The sequence below is a fragment of the Cydia pomonella genome, chromosome 17 (assembly GCF_033807575.1).
Source record: "Cydia pomonella isolate Wapato2018A chromosome 17, ilCydPomo1, whole genome shotgun sequence".
NCBI classification, from domain to species: domain Eukaryota; kingdom Metazoa; phylum Arthropoda; class Insecta; order Lepidoptera; family Tortricidae; genus Cydia; species Cydia pomonella.
The window spans coordinates 12,970,434-12,995,532 of NC_084719.1; the positions used below are offsets into that span (position 1 = coordinate 12,970,434).

General features: G+C 35.9%; 1 protein-coding gene across 1 annotated transcript; it reads left to right on the forward strand.

The window, feature by feature from the left end:
* The first annotated feature begins 8,993 nt into the window (after positions 1-8,993).
* Positions 8,994-21,165, forward strand: LOC133526765 (uncharacterized). The gene is made up of 3 exons (XM_061863485.1): positions 8,994-9,246; positions 13,738-13,845; positions 15,952-21,165. The coding sequence occupies exons 2-3, from the start codon at positions 13,749-13,751 to the stop codon at positions 19,185-19,187; spliced, it is 3,333 nt and encodes a 1,110-aa protein (XP_061719469.1). The 5' UTR covers positions 8,994-9,246; positions 13,738-13,748; the 3' UTR covers positions 19,188-21,165.
* The last annotated feature ends 3,934 nt before the right edge of the window (positions 21,166-25,099 follow it).

A 25,099-nucleotide genomic window follows, 5' to 3' on the forward strand; every position in this document is an offset into this window, starting at 1 on the left:
AAATGTTTTATGTAACAGTGATTTATTTAATAAACGCTTTACATATGAGGGGAAATTAATTAATCATTAGGTAGGTAGTATATCAACTATCATCATCATCATCATTATTTTGCACAAAATATTAGATATTAATCTAGCTTTTGCTGGTAAAAATATTATGCTGTTGCGGAAAGTTCTACAATACTCATTTCAATTTACTTACAACACTTTGCGAATACCAAAAAAATAAAAAAAATTGTAAAATTAGCTACCTAAGTAAAGTTTATTCAGTTTATTAAGTAAAGGTTATTATTCTTACCTATATCTGTGCCTATATGTACTACACATTCTCCTTAAATATTATTCTATTTATAGGTTGGGCTCATATATACCTACCTACTTTACCGTTAGAGCATCCAAAATAATAAACTAGGTTGCATGAAGCTAAAACGAATGTTAGTAATGTTACCGACAGTTAGGCACTTTTCGTAAAACAGTCGAAAATGAGTCGAAATGTTAATAACGCCGCCTTTTAAGATTACTTCTCATTACATCCACATGTTAAATTCCCGGCGCTTTCTTGTTTTGTTGCAAGTGGTTTGTAATGTAAGACAATAGATACTGCACATGTTGTGCAGCATTGACCGTCTGATGGGCGGATTGGCCATTGTATTTTTTATGGTAGAAACTACATTCTATATTCGTTTACGGCCTGGGGGCCTACCGAGAAAATGAAAATCTGTCTCTTTTAACTTCAAAGACAGCGTTATAGAGTGACAGAAAAAGATGCCCGCAATTTGCGAATTTCGATTTTCGCGGTTATAGTAGCCCTGTTTTTTCAATCCTTTTCGACAGTAAAAGCGCCGGGACCGCCGGGAATTTATTTCTAAAGGAAGGAACATTATCAAGGCAGATGAAGACGAGGAGTAAAGACCATTTTTGTGGTATTTTTTAACAATGCCACGAATATTCGGCAATTTTTCGGTATTCGGCCTATTCGGCCACTTTGTCGAATATTAGATATTCGGACGAATATTGCGAGCTATTTGGCCGAAAGCGGAATAGCTATTATATACACTTATGAAAAACAATGATACAACAAACTGTGTTATATTTTACATTTAAGTAAAATGTATTGTTGGGATGTTATTATTAATGACAAATTTTGTTGAGAATTTGTTGCTTGTAAATGAAATTATTTTTATCATAAGCTAAATATGCTCGACTGTAACATACATATTAGTAGTAATAATAATAAGCTGTACCATATATTCGTCGGTCGGGACGGAGAGCGGATGGTAGACCCAAAAAACGATGGATGGATTGTGTGAAAGAGGATATGAGAAAGAAAGGAGTGAGTGCTGAGGTGACGAAAGATAGAGGAGAATGGAAGAGAAGAACATGTTGTGCCGACCCCACATAACGTGGGATAAGGGCAGGAGGAAGAAGAAGAAGATATTCGTCGGTCGGGAGTGTGGCCGAATATTCGGTATTTGGCCAAAACCACTATTCGTGGCGTCTCTAGAATACTAGATAGATTAAAAAAATATTTAATCTATATAGGACAAATTGACGTAATCGCGTAATAATTTAGTCATATCACTAGTTGCAGTGTTGAATAGAAAATCTTATTAAAAATACCATAAATCGCATATTGCGTTTTTTTCAAGTTCTAAAAATGATAATATGTACTTGGATGTCGTCTCGTCTTAGTATTATGAATAGGTACGGAGCCAGTATTATTCAAAGTAATGTCATAATAATCATAACTATTTATCGAATGCATCTCGCATAAGTACCTACAGTACCTGGCAATAAATATTGCACATCGGAATTTCGGCTTCGTAGAGCGTTGTCCCTTTCTCGGTGTGTCCATTCGTCTCTTTCTAAATACTGATGTGCAATTTTTATCGCCAGGTACCTACTGTTCTCCGCTTACGCAATAGTCACATTATACACCGTGTGTCTGTAAACTGGTGTGAAAATCCTTTTTTCCCTACTAAATAAATCCGATAGTAACTCTATCTGTCTGATGTTAGGTACGTCTTCACGCCGCTGAACTGATTTAGATGAAATTTGGCATGGAGATAGTTTGAGGCCTGGGACGGGATATAGTTTTTTTTTAATTATTTAAGTTATTATCATTCCACGTACACGAAAATCTCATGTGGGATGCAGTTGAAAAAAAGTATGGCTACCACCAGTTCGGCACTGACTTAAATGCTATCGGGAACGTAACTTACTCTTACTTCGTATGCATCTCGTCGTACTCGTATATAAGTGCGAGCGAGATGTATAGAAAGTAAATTACGTTCTCGATGGCGTATATGTAATATGTCAGTTTTGCGGTTTGCCACTGTCAGTGACTCATGGTACGGGCAACGGGCACAGGGATATTATGACATTTATGACAATAATTTGCAGGTTGTCATGATGTGATAATACTTATACTCTTGGCAATTTGATCTCGCTTGATCACTTGTGGAAACCGGTGTGTCTGAACTAGAGTGGATTATAGAATTAACTGACGAAGCCGTAAGACCTTGGATCCGGGGGAGAGGCAGGAATGTATGACATAATGCTATTATGTAAGTATTATTTAAACATAATTTTTAAGAAAAATAAAACCGACTTCAGTGAGGGAGACCGGTGAAAGAACTATTATTGTTGATTTTGGATTTCATACAATTTCGTGAGTTCAAGTCTCACCCAAGACAGTATTTTTCCACTTTTAAATTTATTCTAAGTTCATGCAATGAAATTAAAAATATTGGTATATTTTACCAATTAGGGTATTCGACTATATTTAAAATACATTATTTCACACCATGCATGAAATAATATTAAAAATGGCTATAAGTTTGCTTAAAAGAGTTGAGAAGTAAGTACCCTCAATTCCTCATGGAATCCACCATCAAACCTCAAGCTTGACAAAAATGTACCTTGAAAACCTAACTGCTTCACAAACATGCGAAGAGAGAATAAATTGCCAAACGTGAACTATGCGGCGTTCCATTCTGTTCATCATCAGCAGTTCCGCTTCATCAAATGTCACATTGACAAATGTGAATGCTTGATTTGATGATGAAAATACTAAGATCACTATCCCGTTCCCTCGATGCCTCTTGAACCCCATCGTCAGAACTCAAACTTGTCAAAAAATTGTCTTAAAAATCTAATTTGCTTCACAAACACAGCGAAGAGGACAAATCACCAAACGTGAACTATGCGTCGTTGAAGAGTTCCATTCTGATCATCATCAGCAGTTCCACTTCATGTGTCACTTTTTAAATGTAAATGCTTGATTTGTTGATGAAAATACAATAATCACTATATGTATGCTCTTCACATTTGAAGCGTTCCCTCGATTCCTCATGGATCCCATCATCAGAACTGAGTTTTGACAAAAACGGGACCAATCTGTATAGACGAGTATATAGATAGATTCAAGCCAATTCAAGCAAAAAAATAATTTTCAAAATCGGTTCAGAAATGACGGAGTTATGAAGTAACAAACATTTAAAAAAAAGCGGCCAAGTGCGAGTCGGACTCGCGCATGAAGGGTTCCGTACCATTTAAGACGTATTAAAAAAAAATCTACTTGCTAGATCTTGTTCAACATTTTACCACTTTGGACACACATTTTACCACTTTGGAACTGTCTCTCTCGCAAACTATTCAGTTTAGAAAAAAATGATGTTAGGAACCTAAATATCATTTTTGAAGACCTATCCATAGATACCCCACACGTATGGGTTTGATGAAAAAAATTTTTTTTTAATTTATTGACGTATTAAAAAAAAACTATTCACTAGATCTCGTTCAAACCAATTTTCGGTGGAAGTTTGCATGGTAATGTATATCATATATTTTTTTTAGATTTTTCATTCTGTTATTTTAGAAGTTACAGGGGGGGGGGACACACATTTTTTCACTTTGGAAGTGTCTCTCGCGCAAACTATTCAGTTTAGAAAAAAATTATATTAGAAACCTAAATATCATTTTTGAAGACCTATCCATAGATACCCCACACGTATGGGTTTATTGAAAAATTTTTTTTTTTTTAATTTTTATGACGTATTAAAAAAAAAACTACTTACTAGATCTCGTTCGAACCAATTTTCGGTGGAAGTTTGCATGGCAATGTATATCATATATTTTTTTTAGATTTTTCATTCTGTTATTTTAGAAGTTACAGGGGGGGGGACACACATTTTTTTCACTTTGGAAGTGTCTCTCGCGCAAACTATTCGATTTAGAAAAAAATGATATTAGAAACCTAAATATCATTTCTGAAGACCTATCCATAGATACCCCACACGTATGGGTTTGATGAAAAAAAAAAAATTTTTTTAATTTTTATGACGTATTAAAAAAAAACTACTTACTAGATCTCGTTCGAACCAATTTTCGGTGGAAGTTTGCATGGCAATGTATATCATATTTTTTTTTTAGATTTTTCATTCTGTTATTTTAGAAGTTACGGGGGGGGGGGGACACACTTTTTACCACTTTGGAAGTGTCTCTCGCGCAAACTTTTCAGTTTAGAAAAAAATGATATTAGAAACCTCAATATCATTTTTAAAGACCTATCCATAGATACCCCACACGTATGAGTTTGATGAAAAAAGATTTTTTGAGTTTCAGTTCTAAGTATGGGGAACCCCCAAAATTTATTGTTTTTTTTCTATTTTTGTGTGAACATCATAATGCGGTTCATAGAATACATCTACTTACCAAGTTTGAACAGTATAGCTTTTATAGTTTCGGAAAAAAGTGGCTGTGACAGAATCGGACAGACAGACGGACATGACGAATCTATAAGGGTTCCGTTTTTTGCCATTTGGCTACGGAACCCTAAAAAAACAGATGTGTATGTGAATTGATAACCTCCTCCTTTTGAAATCTTGAAGTCGGTTAAAAAGGCTGGATGTCACCATAACGGCCCGGCTATGACATCGCGCGGCGGCGGCAGCGGCGAGCGGCGACCATAGGTTGGAGCGAGACACAGCGATCCGACCTTTTGTTCCCACCTATGGCCACCGCCTGGCCACCGCTCGCCGCTACCGCCGCCGCGCGATGTCGTAGCCGGGCCGTTAAGGATGACTCACGCTAGAACAATCCGAATTCGGGCTAAGGCGTCCAAAGCTTCGTTTTCTATGGAAAGAAACTTCCGAGCCTCAGATTCACGAGATGCATTATATTGACAACGAATTGTCGTGTCGGACGCCTCGGCTCGGACTCAGACCCGAACGAACCTCGAGGTTCATAGTTCATAGAATAGTTATTTTCACCACACCAACTGGTAAAGGCCCTCTTGATGGTTCAAAAACGAATGAGAAAGTTGTATTTTATCCATATGTGAGACAAAGTAATCGAATGCAAATTTTGAGTTGTTTCCTTAAGTTAGCTAGTAAAATTGACTTTTAAATGATGCTTTGAATGATTTTTCAATTACGTTCATTTCATTTGAATTTTTGGTATTTCATAGTTAGTAGTTTCCTCGTGTTGGTGTGGTGAAAATTTTTGTGTTTCACTCGGAGGCAAAGTTTGTTTAAACCCCGTGCATTGAAACCCTCGCAACGCTCAAGATTCCACTTCTCGAACCACTCGCTACGCTTGTGGTTCAATTTTAGGATTTTTAGCGAGTAATACGAAGAGTGGAATATTGAGCGTTGCGACGATTTCAAGGCAGGAGGGTTAAACAAACCTTGCTACTGAGTGAAACACTATATTTTTCACCACATCAACGCGGGGAAATTACTAACTGCAATGTATAAAACATTACAACACGAATACAAATTAACGTTGTCAAATTTATCACTCACTTAACTTAAAAGTCAATTCCACCAGACAACATGAGTTACTACACTACTCGTACTTATAATTCAGGATCATTTACATCAATGTATTAGGTACATGTTACCTCAATGCTCAGGATCCATTTTCGTTACTTTACCACTCTTGTGGAATTTGTGGAGCTGCAACATTCTTATCAGTTTTTGAATAACAAAGAGGCCTTTTCGAGCTAGTTTGTATAAAAACTATACTATCCATTAGTTTCTATCGGGGTTCAAAAAATATTCGGTCGACCTACAAAACAACCGATAGCGATAAGACCGCCTGTTGCTACCTTTCTTTACATTGTAAATCTGTTTTTTAAATTTGTCTTCTTTGTGGTGCAATAATAGTACATTACGATACAAGTGCGAAAAATAGGAAATTCGAAACGAGTGGCGATAAATTAAAACACGACCGAAGGGAGTGTTTTAAATCGACACGAGTTGCGAATTACCTATTCGCACATGTATCGTACAACGTTTTACAGTACATATGGCCCTTTAAATGTTCGACACAGTAACATAATATGCTATTTCTCGCACTAGTGCTATAAAGTAGCCCCATATGTATTGTAAAGAATATTTACTTTACTTACTTACTTTGTTACGTGTCGATAAGGTAATTGAAACATCGGTCACTAACTTTAAACACAATGATTCTTTTATTTACTAAAATACACTACTTAACCTAAATAAAACTAACGAATTACTTAATCTAAATTATGAATAAGTGGGCGCCAGGTGAAATTTCATCGGATGTTCGACGGGGACTCATCCACACCCTGCCAGTCTTTCTAGCTCAGTCTCTTTGTAAACTATTTTTATTGTAGCCGTATCTCAAGGGCGTTTCGGTAGGCTAAAATGAAATGCAATAACATTAAACTTGGCCGCCCATTAATGATATCGATAAACTGTCTGCATTGTGATCCTTAATCATAACACTTACCCCTTTCGGAGATATTCCAGCACTTTAAATACAAAAATAAACTTCGTCACTGCCACTGACGGAATGTCCAGAATTTACTTAATGGTAACTATAGATTTCGGAAATTCGTTACATTTTAAATTGTTAATCTCCAGGTACAGTGCAGGACATGACTGCTTTATCGGCCGTTACCAGCTCAAGTGTCACTATTTTAACTTGTCATTCCCACAACCAGATTTTAAAATTTGAATTATAAAATAGAAAGAAACTTGGAAAAAGTTAGCCCGCGCTAGGATCGATCCTCAGACCTTCGTCTCTGTAGTCAGAGCGTCGCCCGTTGAGCTACGGAAGCAGTTAACGAACCGACCGAAATATGCGATCAGTTTCGGCACACGACCGTGCAAGCATTATACGTCATAACTGACCGACCCTATGGTCTATTTTCAAATGTCAACACTTTAACATAACAACTTACAATAAGGACTGTTTCAACCTGTCACATAAATTTTACTTCGGCACAGTTTCAAATTACTTATTACCGTCTGTTTCGCGGGTCCTTTTCATGAAAGGGACAGGGATATACTACTGGGAAGTCTGGGACCGCAGCAGGTAGGTACTTAGATTTCGTTCCACGGTGTTTAAAAACATGGTACTTAAAGGACCTGGAGTTTAGTTTCCAGTTAGTTACCGTTGTGACTGTTGTGTAGTGATACGTGACATACATTTAACTTTTGTTTAGATTTATTAAAAAATTAAAATAAAATATTAATGTAGGTGTTTACGTATATATTGACGAAGCCTGCGTCGTGGATCTGACATCTGTCTTGATATGATTTTAATTGTGTTTTTAATAAATGCTTTATAATAATTATAATACAACTTTATTGATGTAGGTACAAGTGTGTTAGGACTTAGTCCTGAAGTTACAAGCTTTTAAAGATAAATTCGTTATGAAACGACTCCGTACAGGTGAATATATTTTATTTTACGTTTACTTGCTTATAGTTTATTTTATACAGGACGTTATTTTTAAATAGGCTTTAGTGGTGAATCAGCCAAAAGTATTTAACAAAACTTTAGCAGGTTCGATTGCAGGCTGTCGAGATGTTTTGAATGTAGATTTTCATAATGTTGGTTCCGTGACTGCACTTGATTTCATTAATGTAATGTGATGTGTATGTATGTTTATGTAATGTTCCTAGTTGTAGGACGTGTGTAATTGATATATTGTATAGTGCTATAGTGTGTATTAATATCACATTACATATCTAATAACTCTAATAAGGGTTCTTAAAATTCAACGAGACGAAGTCGAGTTTTGTAAAGATAGCTGCATGCAGGTCCGAGAATTTTTAAGTGCTAATTACAGGCCGACGTGTTACCTCTTTGTCGCGCTTGTAAATTCGTACGTAAGTTCGACAGGGAGACAACACGTCGAACGTGGTTCGTGATAAGCCCTCTGATAGAAAGATCCCCGCAATTTGCGATTTTTTTTTTAACAATTATGGCCTGGATATCACTTTTACTCTCACTAAGACGTAATTAGAGTGAAATAAGTGAAAATAGCCCTGGCGCTTTATCGGGCCCCAGCAAGATTATTTTTCAGTTTCACCAAACATCAACACATACTTGAAATGAAAAAAATACATTGAAAATTTTTACATTTCTAAAATTGTTAAGGATGTGAAACGGAAAACAATTATCAGGCCCGACATCGGGCCTGATTTCGGACCCGATATCGGGAAGTGTGGATGTAATTGGCCCAAACATTTAATTATGAACCTTTGTACTGGTAGGTGCGATTTGCATATGCCATGATACGGAATCCATATGCCCATTATATTACCATATAGAACGTAGTGATTATATGCTCTTTGCATATGCCATGAGTTGGCCATGAGTGCAATAGTGTCATTCGTGGAATTATTTTTTTGTCAACTCAGCAAGATCATGTTATTCAGTCAGTATGTGACATTGATGTGACCATACCTAGTCAGTACATAATTTAAGACCTTAAGAGCTCGTTCCCACTGATGTCCTATTTTTTGCGGGTACGGATTACTAAAGGATCTAGGGCTATAACATGATTGACAGTGTTTGATATCTTTAATGGGGAGATAAAACCTTCAGTTCAGTGCCGAGAACAACGAAATTCGAAATTTCTGTCTCAGCATCTTTATCGGTCGAACGATTAAGAGCGATAGAAATTTGGATAGAAATTTCAATTTTCGTTTTTTTGCGGAAGGCCCTGGGGGATAATGTTGCTAGGGTGCAGTAAAACTCAATATTGACAGATGTCAGATTCGAAAATGTTTAAACAGCGCCAGAACGGAAAATGCTATTTTAAAATATTGATAAATATGCAATTGTTTGTCGATTTGGTCTGAGAATAAAGCATTTTATTTAACAAAATGTGAATTGTACCTATATGAAGATATTGTTACATAAAGAAGCATATCTCATTGGAGACATTGTGCGATTGGAGACTTGCGGTTTCGAAGGGTGAGTGTTATTTTTCTATATTATCTAAAGAAAAAATGTATAACCTACTTAAGTATATGCTTTGAATGAGGGCTTAAAATTTAAATACATTGTCTAAACTGTAACGTGTAGATCTGTTTGCTTGCGTAGTGGGTCCGCTATGGGGGGACCTTCTAATCTTTGATGAAAAAAATGTCGGAAAGTTTTGTGTTTTCAGTTGTTGTTATTGTAATTTTGTACAATAAATATGCTTGTTGCACCTTATATCCCTAGTTAAGCTCAATGTGGAGAAGACCGCATACAAAAATTATTGCTGAAAAAACCCTCGCAGGGCAAGAACTCTCGTATTTGTATGCGTACGTCGCCCAGACATAGTCAGAAAGGAAGATCTGCATTTCTTCTGCTCTGCCGACCGTCTGGGAGCAGAGATTGTTTACAGTCATGGTCTTTAATTGATGAACCATATAGGGTTCAAGCTAATTTGGTTGTTTAATAACCTAAGTATTGATCAACCAAATTACCTTGATCCCTAAATTACTTAACAATTAATCCTTTATAGGCCAACAGTCTCAGAAAAGGCCAGCCTTTAATACTTTGTATTTTATATTTTTTCTTGTACAGAATTTTCAGGACTATAAATTGGTGATATTGCTGGAATTGAGAATTTTTTCAGTCTTGCCCGTTAAAGGGTTAAAGACCATGAACATACAAAAGCATGAATTAAACAGCGACAAAAGAGCTTGTAAACTGTCTTACCTTAAATTGCTTGTTTAAGATTCCCTTTAATGTGAGTGTATGTGTGTGTGTGTGTGTGTGTGTGTGTGTGTGTGTGTGTGTGTGTGTGTTGTGTGTGTGAGTGTGTGGACTGCACAACTGCAGTTCAGTCATTGTATAAAATAAGTCAATAATAATATTACTAATACGGAAACAGCTACAAATGCTACAATAATTGATAAAATGCAATTATAAGTAACTAAAATATAGAATGGTAAAGTCATTATTGAGACAATATAAAATACTGTGGGCCTGTGGAAATTATATGTGCCTTTGATATTTCCTATTTGTGATTGACAACTGAACAAATTCATTAAATGTATTTTACTTGGTTGTCTGTTTACCCTTAGTGATATAGAAATAGAAATTCTAAAATTTATAAAGGTACGCACCAGGTGTTTCAAAACATCAACTTTGTTTTATTTACATGAAGGTAGAAAATCCAATGTATACAAACCATAAGAGTTAGGCTCAATGTACAAGTAGATAGATAGTTACTTAAGGTAAGTTATTATATGCTTGATGAAGCTTGTTACTGCTGTGTTTGCTGTTGATCATGGTGTCAGTAGAATTGTGTCTAGGAACTTCTCCAGTTCCTGTGGTCTTAGGTTTGCCGGTGAGGTTTTTCAAGGGTCAGCATCGTGCATGTAGAGTTATAGGCATCCATATGACTATGGTGACTGCTTACCAACAGGCGGGCCGTATGTTTATTTGCCACCGTCTTAGTAAAAAAAAAAACAAGTCTTGTGTAATAAATTAAAAATACATGGCAACCTACTTCCATATCTGATTGAAACATGGTACCTACTTGAGGCAAATAAATAGTTGGATAGGCCTATCAAAATATCTGTAATACTTATTAGAAAATAAACTATTCTATTCTATTCTAAAACGAATAAGGGTCTTCAAAAACCAATTTTTTGATAAAGTTAATATGTTCGGAAATAATCAATCCAAAATAAAAAAAATGTGTCTCCCCCCCCCCCCTCTAATTTTTGAACTATGGGTCCAAAAAATATGAAAAAAATCTTATTAAATCAAAAGCTTATTAAATCCTTTCAATGGAAATTATAGCAAACATCATCGGTTTAGCCGAATTTGAGTTATTGCAAAAAATATTATCTCCTTAGTAAAAAGAAGTACAAAGCGCTGCGAAGGTACTTCCTTATGCTTGTAATGTACCTACATGATACTTACCAGTTAATAGACCCCGTTTGGCCTGTTTTGATAGAATGGTAACTACGAAACGCTACACTAAGCATGGCCCGACATGCTATTGCCCGTTTTTTCGTATAAAAAACGCGCATGTGACGGCTCTGGTTCTAGACCGCGAGCCAGGAACAGATTTCCATGTCTAATCACCTCCCGGGCGAAAACTCGTAATAGTGGTTAACGGCTATGTATGATGAACCCCCGTGGACGTCAGCTGCCGCTCCATTGGTGGGTTGAGGAATGGTAGCCACCGGAATACGTAAAAAAAATTAGTCATCGTCTCCCGTTTGATACTTTGTCAGATGATAGCTCAGATGCTATTGTTAATTTTAAATCGTCAGCCGGTTGTATCGTGGCGGTAAGATTGTCAGGTGGTCGAATCGAATGAACATGTAAAAAATAAGCGCCTTTCCTTTTTATAGTTTCCTAGTAATAACAAAATAATGAAACTTTGCAAGTAGCATTCCATCAGGCATTTCAAATAAATAAACGGATTACGTAATTTACACATTACGCAGTTACGCACACTTTGCGAACATAAAGTGGTAAGGCGCGTATTTTTTACATGTTCATTTGAATAGCTGACGGTCTTTCCACCGCGATTCAACCGGCTGACGGTTTTTTAAATTTAAAACAGCATCAAACCAGCTAAACTAACATGGGACAAAGTATCACCCGGGATGCGATATTATATACTCCTGGCCAGCAGTCTACTCCTTGCGTAGCGTTCACGACGATGGTTAAAATGTCTGAAAATAAATATAACTGAAACGGTACATTACTTGCGTTGCGTTATATCAACTAGTTAGATATAACGCAAGAGATTCGCCATCTCAAAAAAAAATATAGTTACGTTTCACCCCACTTACCTACCCCTACGCGTAGAGCCTATTACTGCGAACATTGAAAATCTATTGTAAATTTTGTTATCTACCTACCTCTATACAAGATTCAAGAAATTTATTGATAAAAGTCAATGTTTTACAGGTCATTTTGAGTTAGGTACATATTCAACTAATACTAGTATTATGTACACAGCATTTTTTGGATAAATGTCACTTATTATAAAATAAAAAACATGTTTAAAACAGAACAAATACATAATCAGTATTCAATAGGTCGCATATGTCTTTCAAGTCATCAAATATAGCTATAGGATATAGGTGCAACAGACGTACGAAGTGGTTCGGGCTATAAGTATTAGTCCAGCTACCCAACGGCTGTGCACATCCTTCCATTCTCAGGCTAAATTCGAAACTCGGTGTGTTATGTTCTTATGTTAGATCCTCTCAACCCTATTTATAAGGGATAATTAAGACGAAAGGGGACGGCCGCTTCTCCACACAAACTTACCGAGTATATAGTCCTCATTTTCCTCTCTGGATATTTACATTATGGAAAATATTTTTACATAAGATGATGTATATTAATCATAGCTATTTGCCCCTATGTTAGACTTTTTTAGATTTTTTGATTATTTGTAAAATTTAGAAGCGAAAAACAGGTTTCATACAAAAATGCTCTTAACACTTATAATAATTAAAAACTGGAAAAAATCAAACGTAGGGGCATAGCTGTGGTCGATATACAACAAATTGTGTCAAAATATTTTCAATAACGCTAATATCCAGAGAGGAAAATGAGGACTACGTTTGTATGTAAAGGTTATTTCGCACGTGTCCTCCATTTTCGTCTTGCTAGTATGCTAGGCACTTAATAATACCACCACGTGGCACGCCAGTACCACCCACAGTCACATAGATTCCACCGAACAAGAATACTTTTAAAATAACATAATGCTCCCAAGATATTTCCAATTCTTATAAATACCATATCCCATCCTTTTAACTTTCCAATAGATAAAGGAATCCCGTCTCCGTCCTTATCTTTACAACCCCATTGTTTACTTTCCCTATCGGACTTCCGTAATTAACCAGTTCTGCGTAAAGTCTTAATACCAGTAATCTCACATCCCTACCACTATCCTCTTTTCGTGCTTCGCCCCAGTTTCGAGCATTCTATTCCCAATTCCGCCCGACCTCGTAAGTGTCTGTCCGTATAATCTGTAATACTAAGAGTCCATATAAATTGTAATCAAGTGTAAGTGTAGCAAACGTATCGGCACCAGTAACAGAGGGCTTACCGCGAACACCGAAGTTGGGGGCATCTTTCTCTTTCACTTCAATTAAGGCGTAATTAGAGTGACAGAGAAATATGCCCGCAATTTCCGAAATTGGGTGTTCACGGTAGGCCCTCATTCGTCTCCAAGCGAGTCTTCGCGGGGAGCCGAAATGTGCACGCAGCCGGATGCCGGTAAACTCCGTCTAACTTTGCATAGACTTAAACAGAACAAAGTGAGGAACTGTTATTATAATAGTCATATCTTCATAGAAGTTAGACATTAATGATGTCATCACCGCACTTTGCCATTGTATATGCTATGCAGAGTCAGCATGGTTTGACTATAGCGACCGAGTAAGTACTTATTAACTTACCTACTCAAGTAATCTTATCTCATTGTTTCAGATTTTAACACCATGTCCACCAACGTTGATGACGCGGATGACGAGTACTTAGATGACCCGATCTCATTGTTGGTTATTGATGACATCAAAACAGAAATTTTTGATGAAGGTAATTGTTTTTGGCTAAATAATGAAGTTTGATGTGCACTGGCCTCGAAAGCTGGCAACTGATGAATGTTTGTATGAAAGATTCCTTTGCTACCGATTAGAATTTTTATGCTCAAATATACCTTTATTCCTTCTTTATTCTTTATTCATTGATAACAATAAAATATTGTGTTGAACATAGGTATTTAAAAAAATATATATTTAGAGACTAAATCAGTTACATGATTATGCCAGCCCCATCGTACCTTATTCATGTATTCTTACATGTCTACTTAGTATAAAACTATTTATTGACAATAACAATATACATAATGGATATATACAGATGATTACTATAACTAGCTTATATCTAAAATAGGCCCTTGAGGCATTGTACCAAGGATGCTGGCGGCATTTCCTCGTTGTATCGCAATACTGATACGTTGTGCGAGGAAGCCGCCAGCTCTTCGATCACCAGTTACGTCAACCAGACGTTTCGCGATTTCTCCAAAAAACTTGTGCGCGCTGGGACCCCATGGACCTAGAGTTTCAACGCCATGTCTACTTATGTCTTATGGGACTTGGCAAACTATGGGAATGTGCAAACTATTTTGACGGAATATGCCCGGAACGCAATCTTAAACCTATCTTAATTAACTGTCTACTTAAATTACTGTTAGTAAAATTGCAAATAATTCCGCTGACATAATACATATCTCTGATGCTATCTTATATGTACTATTTATGTTATTTTTAGGATCATGGTATGCGGCCCCTGTACTACTTACGTCTTTAGATCCGTCTGTATATATTTTGTGCCAACCACTATATTTCTCGATTAATTCACATAAAACGACGTTTTTCAAGTCCCGGGAATGGAGCGTTCAACTAAGTCTAAATTACTAGCTATAATATCCTTTGTATTTATATTTGACACCCATGTATTCAAAGTCAACATTTTAAGAGGGTTTATTGATGCAGATACTGTTTCAGATTTAATATCATTGTAAATCAATGCTAAAAGGGGCTTTTTCTTTTTTATTCCAATATCTACTTTGAATTTACAAATTAAGTGATTTTAAAAGCTCTAAAGTTGTGTTATTTAACAAGGAAAGGCACTTTAAACTATATTTGGTAGCTAAAAATTTTCTGCGTAAGTACAAGGGTTGAATACCTAGTTCACTCTCCATAGTATTGGTGCCGTTCGTTTGAAACCTCCAATTATTCTTAAAGCCTGATTTTGTAGCCTATCCAATTTTTCTACATGAGATTTAGCACTTCAATCATAAATAAAGCACGCATAATCAAACCTACTTCTAATTAATGCTACGTACAGTCTCCTTAGATGCGTGGGGTGCACTCCCCACGACGGCCCCGCCAAAACTTTAAGTATGTTTAGATGCTTAGATACTTTAGCCCTTGTCTCATTTATGTGGATATTGAAAAGTAGCTATTTTACTAACTAGAATCCTAAGTATTTGATTTTTACTACTGAACTGATAGCATCATTCTTATATGTCAAATCTATGTGTGGTGTTCGGTGCCCTCGGTGAAATAGACAACTCTTTGTTTTATCGTGAGAAATCTCTAAATTTAGGTTTTCTAAGATAGCACCAATTTTATTAAGTGCTACTTGCATAATGCATATACATGATAATTTCACTTAAACGACTTGTTATAATATCACTAAATCATCTGCGTAATGCGATAAGATTACATTTTCAGTATATTGGGCTGTTTTATGCGTGACCAGATTGAACATTATTGGAAACATTGGATCGCCTTGGGCTAGACCCCTACTACAGCGTCTAGTTATATCATGCGTGCCTCTTATTTTCAGTTTTCATTACTAAGAAACTCTCGTAAAATATGTTAAAATTAAAAATAAATACAACATTACATTTGATGAAATTAAAGCAAGTTATCCCAAGATGGTAATATTAATGAAAAGTATTACACTTCATCAAAAACATAGCCTAGTTTTTACTCTATCATAATTAGTAATGATATTTGATAATATGCATCTTAATTAACTTTATAAAGGGTTCGAGTTTAAGACACACTTAAAAAAATATAGATTGTACTCTAAATATTTTTATTTGACTAAAACTTTTTGTTTCTATCGTAGATCAAATCATCGACGTCAGTTCCGATGAAGAGGACACATGCACTTCAGCCTACGGGAAGAAGAACTTTGTACTGCCGGTAACATTCTTTGATATATCTAGAAACGTTAAACTGCTCAACAAGTGTAAGCCATTGAGCATCAGAATAGTTGACTGCAAGCAAAATCCCACGTACTATATCAAGGATCAAGAGAAATGTGAAAATAAATCTGTTGAAAGTTGTGTAGAAGTACAAAATACATGTAATAGCGAAAATAAACCGAATAATATTAATGCGGAAGGCATTGTAAATATAAGCCATTCGAGAGAAAATGTCGGTGAAAAGTCGTTGAAGGAAGGAGAGAAGAAACGTCAGAGTGATTCTTTCTATGAGAAACTAAAGAGGCGCAAAGAAGAGAGGAAACGAATTGCTCTCAACTGTAAGGATTTGAGTCAAGTTGATTTTAAAAGAAACAGAGGACTCGTGGGGTTGAAAATAACAGATACTATTTTCAAACAAATTGTATATACAGAAAAGGCCTTGATTAACGCTAAATGTTGCTCTGTTGAAAGCAAACCCAAAGATAAAAATCAAAATGACGTCGAGAAGCTGTCAATTACCTCAAAAACCCTCATTTCTGATAATAAATCTAATGAACACCAAAATAGCGTTGTAGAAAAACCATTGGTTATTGAAAAGTGTGTAAGTATTGAAAATAAATGTGCCGAAAATAATGAAAAATATCACAGTGATTCTGGAAAAGATTTACTGTATACAAAAAATTCTATAAGTTCTGAAGATAACTCTAGAGGAAATATTGCAAGTGCTATGGAAAATTGGCCTGTAAAGCAAAGTACCTATGTGGAAAATAAATCCTATAATAAGAATGAAAATAACATACAAAGAGCAAACATTGCACCCAAAAGTCTTGACATTGATAAAAATAAAACTAAGAAAAAAAGTGAAAATATTGCAGATAAAGAAATGAAAACGAACACAAAAACTGTTGTAAAGTGTAAAGAAAAAATACCAGAAAATGCTCCAAAAGCTTTAATTAGAAACCAGTGTAACCCTAAAGAAGAAAAAACTAAGGAGGAACTGATAGTTACTACGTATATGAAAAAACTTGGTGCCACTTTGGATGACCTGGGGACCTCGGTCATACCGCTTACAAATAATCATACACCGAAAGGTTCACCCAAAATCTCTGAAATTAAGAATATTAAGACAGGAGTAAGCCAAACCACGTACAAGGACGTTAAAGATAACTTAGATGTTAACAAAGTGTGTAGCGAAACACGATGTAGTTCTAAAATATTGAGTAAAAATGCACTTAAGAAAACTAAACCTGATAGTAAAAATGCTACTAATATAGTGTTCCAACAAAATCCAAAGAAACCGCAAGCAAAAGTTAATGAAATTGCTACTAATGTTCATTTTAAACTAGACAATATTGAGAGTTCCGAGATTTCCGATAAAGGCAAAGAGCCAACTAAAAGTACGAGTAGTAAACAAGTAGACTCTCACGCAACGAAAAAAGTCGATAAACTTATTGTTAAAGATGATAGCAGAGACCAGGCTGGTCCTAACTCTCCCGTCATACCCTGTACCACCATTACCGTTAGAGCTGCGCCATCTAAATTTACTGAAAAAGTAACTTCAGCTAAGGTTACTGATATTACTGAAAAACAAGATAGTGCAACATTCTCTATTACTCCACACAGCGACACCGGAACTTCCTCGCTACGAAATATGGCTGAATCTAGAAGTACTCCTAGTAATCTACAAAAACAATCTACCCTTCCCCATATTTCCACTACAAGTCACTCAGAGTTAATCAACTCCAAATACACACCTACGCCAAGATCAAATGAAGCTACCGTACCAAAGACGAAAATAAATACAAACGGTCCTTTGATATGTAACCAAAACACGTCTAATATAAAAATACTGAAAATGACTGAATTTAAAAAATTAAGCAATGATCTATGTGGTGCTTTTAGCAACTTGGAAAACAATGTTTCAGCCATTAAAAAACGCGCATTGTCCGATTCGAATGTGTCCAATATTAACCCGACCAAAGGAGCTGACATAAATACCCCAGTTAAACCCTCTACACCAACTGGAAACAGCACGTCCGTGACTAATCTGTTAATAAACGGAATGGTTAACAATGAATCAAACCCTAATCAGAAGACGAATATGCCACCAACCTCCCAAATTCCTTCCAAATTTTCCGGCCATAACGCTATAATACTTAGAAGACCGCCTTTGCCCCCAACGCGACAATCACAAAACAATCCTCCCCTATATCAAGGACAACCTAGTAACAGATTCCAATGTCAACCAATTCCGCCTGGACCGAGACCAATACGATTTGATTACCCACCGCCGTTCCCACCACCACATCCACCACCAACACTCCCTTATAATCATCCGAATTTGACACAAGTCAGGCCTACGCCACAAAGGTTTCTCCTACCCAACAGATTACCTCGTACTTATTCAAGAGGAATGGAAATGGGTTTAAACCAATGGCGATTCTATTACCCACCTCTACCTCACATTTATCGGCCTCCATTATCAGTTTCTAGGCCTCCAAGCCCGCAGGTCAATAAAGATTCTTTGATTGGTAATACGGCTGATGGTGATCCGATCAAAAAAATTAACATTCCCGTTACACCAATCGTCGATAATAAACAGAAGATGTTAGCCGAACTAAATAATGCAATGATGTCTCCAGAACCAACCAAAAACCAGGAAATCGGCAGACCTAAAGATCTTAAGCGTATAGCTGATGCAATAGACCCAATAAAACCTAAACATTCAAAACCTAGTCCTTTGTCTAAGAAAACTAACATAGCCACGGATTTCAGTAATGTGAAAATTCCTGATAAATTGTCTCCTAACATCGGGTATTCGCCTCCGATATTGCCTATATTTACGTACCAGGAGTCTTTTAAAATATTTTCTCCAAACGACAGTAAGAGCTCTGGAATGTCTGGTCCCACCGACATGAACCGTATTCCGTTCAGTATCAGAAAATTAGATAAGAACCAGGAAAGAATATCTCACGAGAGAAGAAATGAAGATAAGGCCAAGAAGATATCTTTCGAAGATTACAGAAAAAGAGTTCTAAAAGATGATGTTGACAAAATGGATGTTAATAAAGTGAGAAAATGTAACGAGTCTAAAAATGGTGCAGACGATCACAACCAAGATCAGGGTTATGACTCGGATTCAACTGTCAAATTGTAGTTACTGGCTTTTAACTATTACTAAATTGTAAGTGACTATATGTATATAGTCTAGATGATTTAGATTTTTTTTTTGCTTTTGCCCAGTGTTGTTATTTAGTAATTTATAAAGTTTAATATGGAATTTTCGTTATGCCGTCAAAGTTTGATGAGTAATAAGTAATAGTATTTCGTGTTAGAAGTTACTAGAAATAGGTAGAGTCTGTGTGGAACGAGAATAGTCGTAGAATGTATGGGCTCCCTTACATTCTCTTTCCGCACGCACTCTACGTTTACTTATATAATTAGTTCCTACGCCCAGAAAGGTTTGTTTACTTTACTTTTAATGAACTTTATTTTTAGGGGTATTAAATTGTCTTTTTAGGCCTAAAGGACGTAAATAGTTGTTTATAATATTACACTTTGAAATGTTACCCAAACTTGCACAGTAAGTTACGGACATCTTATGAGCTTATGACAACTTTTTGTATGTTTAATTCAAAATACTATTCCTATTTTATCAGACTCTTGGGTCATCCTGATGTTCTCAGATAAAAATAAACAATCGGAAACGGCCAAGCCAAGTATTTTGAATAAGGTGTAGAGTTTGTGAAGTTAGGGCTTGTGGAGTTAGAAGCTTGGCTCTACAAGAGGTCTGATAACTTTTTGATACTGCGAGTCTTATGGTTTCGTCTTGGCAACATGTTACATGAAAATCTTTTTGGTGGGTACCACTTACGGATTATATGTATAGTAGAGACCGAACGCCTATAAGCTAACTCGGCACCCATTTAAAAGACCATAGTGGGGGAACGACGTCATAAACGTTATATTTTAATAAAGTTAGGACGCTAAGCTAGTAGAATTTCGTACATATTGGCCCTTCTGTTCCTAATTATATTGCTGTCCCCTCGATGATGCCGGTGGGCAATGCCATTATGCGAACAGGACAACAATATAATTATGCGCGTGCGAAAGAGATAAAAACAGGCTGGTCAATGTACGAGTCTTCATGCTTTGCGTCCTTACTTAAGAAATTTGACATTAATGATGACATTACCACACTTTGTTATTACAATTGCCATTTAGAGTTAAATTGGTCCGTCTCTACCAATATGTTTGTTTGTAAAGTCAGTTGTAAGCAATGAATTATTATTACTACGTATAGAACCAGCACAGAGAACCAGTATTTTGCGCCATGAGTTGTTGTTTTGACAACCTACCATAGAAGCGAAGCGTGAATCTCGCGACCTAAACGCGTAAGCGCCATGAACCAATGTTTTAGTCGCGATTCTGACAATTTCATTGTTTGGTATGGCTCCTCTATAGTAATAGTAACTCAATGGTTGTAAAACATTAAGCTGTTTATCGTTATTTTCAATGTTTTCATCTAACTTCAGGGAGTGTTTCTGTTAATAAGTTCAAGTAAATTTGCCTTTTGTACCGACAATTTTAGTTCATTCATTGTGCGACAGATTTTGTATAAATTTAACATAATGATTGTTTATAGATTTTCATCTTTTGCACTATTCACTCTGGGTCATACGTCTTTGATCCCTGTTATTGTTTACATAATTTCATTTTGAAAATCTTCAATGTATTTTGAAAATGTTGATTTTGCATCGCCATTTATGTATTAAATAGGTAACTTAGCGGCACCAATGACCGATTAGAACCAATAACCACATTTTTTTATTCAATAAAATAAGGACAGGAAACCGATTTCAAAATATGGCAACACTGTGCAGCTACTGTGCCGGTTATTAATTCTTGTCGGCCATTGGTACTACGTTACATACTTACAAATAAATGATTTAAAAACAAACATTCTGTATATTTATCGCACGTTTTTCTAAATAAAACAACTATTTTGTATTAGGTATTTTGTTCTAAGTGGTAGAATTGTGTCGAGATATTTAATTTTTCATTTATTTGTACCAAAGATAATTGGTGTTCCGTGTATTCAAAGACTGCAAATATATTAAGTTGTTGATTCAAAATTGTTTTCATTTATGAACTGATCAAATATTATCTACGTAATAAAATAGTGGTTGTCAAAAGTTGACCACAAAACATGGCGCTCAACACCGCCATTTTCTTCAGCTATCAAACTTGGAGCACGATTTTTACACACCTTAGTCAATCAATTAATAAAGCAATAGAATATTACATAAGTACATAGTTAGTTTTACAGTAGGTCCGTGAATAAACTCACATGGTTTTGTATAGATACATTTTATTCAATAGGTAAATACCTACCTAAAAGGAGACCATAGAAAACGAATAATTTACCTGTACCTTAGTATAACTACCTACGCGATAGTAATTAACTTAATATATTAAACTAAATACTAAACCGTTAATCTCGTAACTTTTAATACAAGAGACATCAGGTACCATCAAGATACTTAAACAATACCGCACCTTGTCACTCTTGTCAGAAATAAAGAAACTAATCTCACATTCCTTTAACCCATTCAGGGCCAGCGACTCAGCATATGTGTCATGCTCAAACAGTTCCGCAGGGCCAGTGACTCACATGTGAGTCATGAATAAATTCTGATTTAAACATAAACGAAACGTGATTTGACGTAATAAAGTACGTATCCACTAATTTAACAACCATTTCTATAAGGTATATAACGATAAAAAAATACAAATTAATTGTTTTTATGAAAATAGAGCCTAGAATATTAAATTTAGGTTTACTCGTGGCCTGGCGCTACTTGTAAAAACTAGAATTGTTTCCGTAGCAAGCTAAAATAAACTTTATTGGCTAGTTTTAAAGCTTATTTCGTGTTGAAGCTGTTTGATATTGTACCATTTTACAACCGATTACTGTTTGGATGATGGCACGAAATATTTAACAACCCGTAGTATAGTAATATTTTGTTTTGTGTGAGGGGTAAGGCAACGAGGATTTTCTCCCACTGTACTTTTATGAGATAATATTTGGTGATCGTTGTATTATATCTTAATCAATTATCCACTAACAATGATGTTAATATTCATTCTTTTTTTTCGTTTCAATATTAACAAAGCAGTTGAAACAGTTACCACTAACTAATATTGTTTTATTATAATAGTGTGTGACAATTATTTACAAGTTTTTAAAAAGATTTTGTTTTGTGTGAGGGGTAAGGCAAATGGGTTAAATTGAACCTCTGAGATTTGACCCATAAAACAACAACAAACACAAAGTTCAATATGTAAAAAATAAAAATGTTCATTCCTACACCTTTTTTTGATAGGCACAGAAAAAAGTTGGTTAGTAAAAATGTTGCATAATGTTGTTCAACTGGCCCGCTTAAGCTGAGTTTTAGCTAAAAACGGTTTGTATGGTGGCCCGGCGTATTGTGTACGCTCGACGGGTCTTGGCCATGAATGGGTTAACGTGCAAGACTGAAAAAATCCTCAATTCAAGCCTTATCGCCAATCTATAAGTATTTAAAAAAATCCTGTACAAGAAATAAATACAAAAAGCAACATGGCTCTGCCAATAACTGACAAGTTTGCTTCGAGCCATCTTCGAGCCCAATTGAGCCCATGCATGCAGACGTGCTATAGGAGAGAACACTGATTTAGACAACGTTTTTTGTCATTTTTTTTTAATAATAGGCTCATGCAATTTTATTATAAGATCAAAATAAACATCACTATTATGGGTCCCATTACTGAGTCGTTTGTAAAAAATATTAAAATTAAATATTTTATTATCACTAGACAAACTCCATTGCATCGAGGCTAGTACATCGAGTCAAATAAGTTTCATTTGCAAAAACTTAATAATAAACAGAGTACTAATCCCGATAGGTATAATACGAGTACCTAATAAAATTGTTTAATTACTATAGGGGCCATGCGCGTTGGAGGGTATGCCATCTTGTGACCTGAATCGGAAACATAAACTGTACATTGACTGATTGACACTTCACGTACAACGCAAGTGCTGCCCCCTATAAGCTCAGATATGCCTTGTAGGCTCTGCCATCTTGTGGGCTACATTGTAAGCTTAAACTTGACATTTACACTTCGCGCCAATAAACAGAGTGCTCCTGTGCTGACCCCTATAGTTCATGCACGCTCCAGACCTACATAAAATTGAATAACTAATTTTATTTTAAATAAGTTGGTAACTAAAGTAATATTAACCTATGGAACGTGAATGACATCTTAAGTGGTCATCTTTAGTACTATACTTAATAGAGACATTGCCCCTGACGGCTTTACAGGATGGTCCATAAATTCGTTTTTATTGGGAATATTTTAACAAACGCTTGCTTTTCTCGTATATTTTGAAGATAAAACGTTTTTTATTATTTAGTTAAATTATTGTAGATTTAGTTATTAATAGCATTTTGTAAAAGATAAGTGCGTAAAAAGGAATATTCCTAAAAATCTTTGTCAACATATATTTGGCCCATCCACAGATGGTAGTATGGAAGGTGGAGGTAAGGAACGAAAACTCCTCATGTACCAAATAAATAGTGTCATCAAGAAACCTTAAATAGGTGGCGCGACAATACCTAGAATACTTGAAAAAAAAAACAAATCATAGACAGCGCACTTCACTCCGTCAATAACGCCTACGTTCTTATAGCTACTCTAGCGCTACTCTGGAGAGATTTGGAACTATTATTTATAGCTGACAGCTGGACACTTTCCTGCCCAGTAATATATGAGCATGCGCCATATTGCGGAATTTTTCATACTAAACTGAACTGTCACCCTATACATGAGAATAACAGCGCCCTCTTCGTCGGGCTTTGCAACAGTTTTACCATAAGAGATATCACTCCTTTTAATTCCACACTCCATAGATGGTAGGATCAACTAGATGTGCTTTATGCGTGCGCCCGTAAGAGACAGAACATACGCAATGCGCCAAATTAAAAACACGTTTGAACATTCCTGACAACATACCAAAAACAACCTACGTAATTTGGTCGAGTTATTTGTTGCCCACCATAAGCCATACAAAAATTTACGGAGGGGGATAAAAAAATACAAACAAATGAAACTGTGACAAGGACAAACAATCATAGCGCTTTCTCTGCTACTCCTACTGATAGTTCCATAAGAGCATCTCGTTCGGTCATCTGCCGGCTCCACCATTTCGTCTCTACATATACTTATTGTACCTCTATACCCCACCCACCTTTAGTTTTCAGCGCGTAACCATAGGGTCTATAGGTACCTTAGGGCATAGAGAAATAAGAAGTAATAGAGAGCTCACTCCATACATCACTTTTGGTACCAAAATGATTATTATATACGCAGTCGACATCTAGCATTAAGTAGCGGAACTCTCAGTACTGCTACTATATTTTCTCTAACCGGAACTATATTTTCAACTCCTACACTTACTCTGGTTATAATATTAGCTGAAAATCAATGAGCATTAGACTTTTTGTTTGCTGCGATATCTTTTGTCGAGTAGCAGTACTGAGAATTTCGCTACTCGACATCTAGCATCGAGTAGCGAAATTCTCAGTACTGCTACTCGACAAAAGATATCGCAGCAAACAAAAAGTCTAATGCTCATTGATTTTCAGCTAATATTATAACCAGAGTAAGTGTAGGAGTTGAAAATATAGTTCCGGTTAGAGAAAATATAGTAGCAGTACTGAGAGTTCCGCTACTTAATGCTAGATGTCGACTGCGAATATAATAATCATTTCGGTACCAAAACTGATGTATGGAGTGAGCACTCTATTACTTCTTATTTCTCTATGCTTAGGGCCAGTTACTCCAACCACGTTTAACGGACTGATCAACGTCATTCAACGATGAAATTTCGTATAAAATTAAATTTATCAAACAATTCAACGGTGACAGACTGTTTGGTGCAACAGACCCATGTTGCAGCTCAGAAGTAAAAAATAATATTATCTTGCAAAAGTTTGGCGTGGAATACACGATTTATATGTTGTT

What these genes read in the sequence shown, in the direction of transcription:
- LOC133526765 (XM_061863485.1), top strand. Translation starts at nt 13,749, where the DNA reads ATGTCCACCAACGTTGATGACGCGGATGACGAGTACTTAGATGACCCG. An exon ending in AACAGAAATTTTTGATGAAG is followed by an intron (nt 13,846 to 15,951) that starts GTAATTGTTTTT and finishes TTTCTATCGTAG; the next exon opens with ATCAAATCATCGACGTCAGT.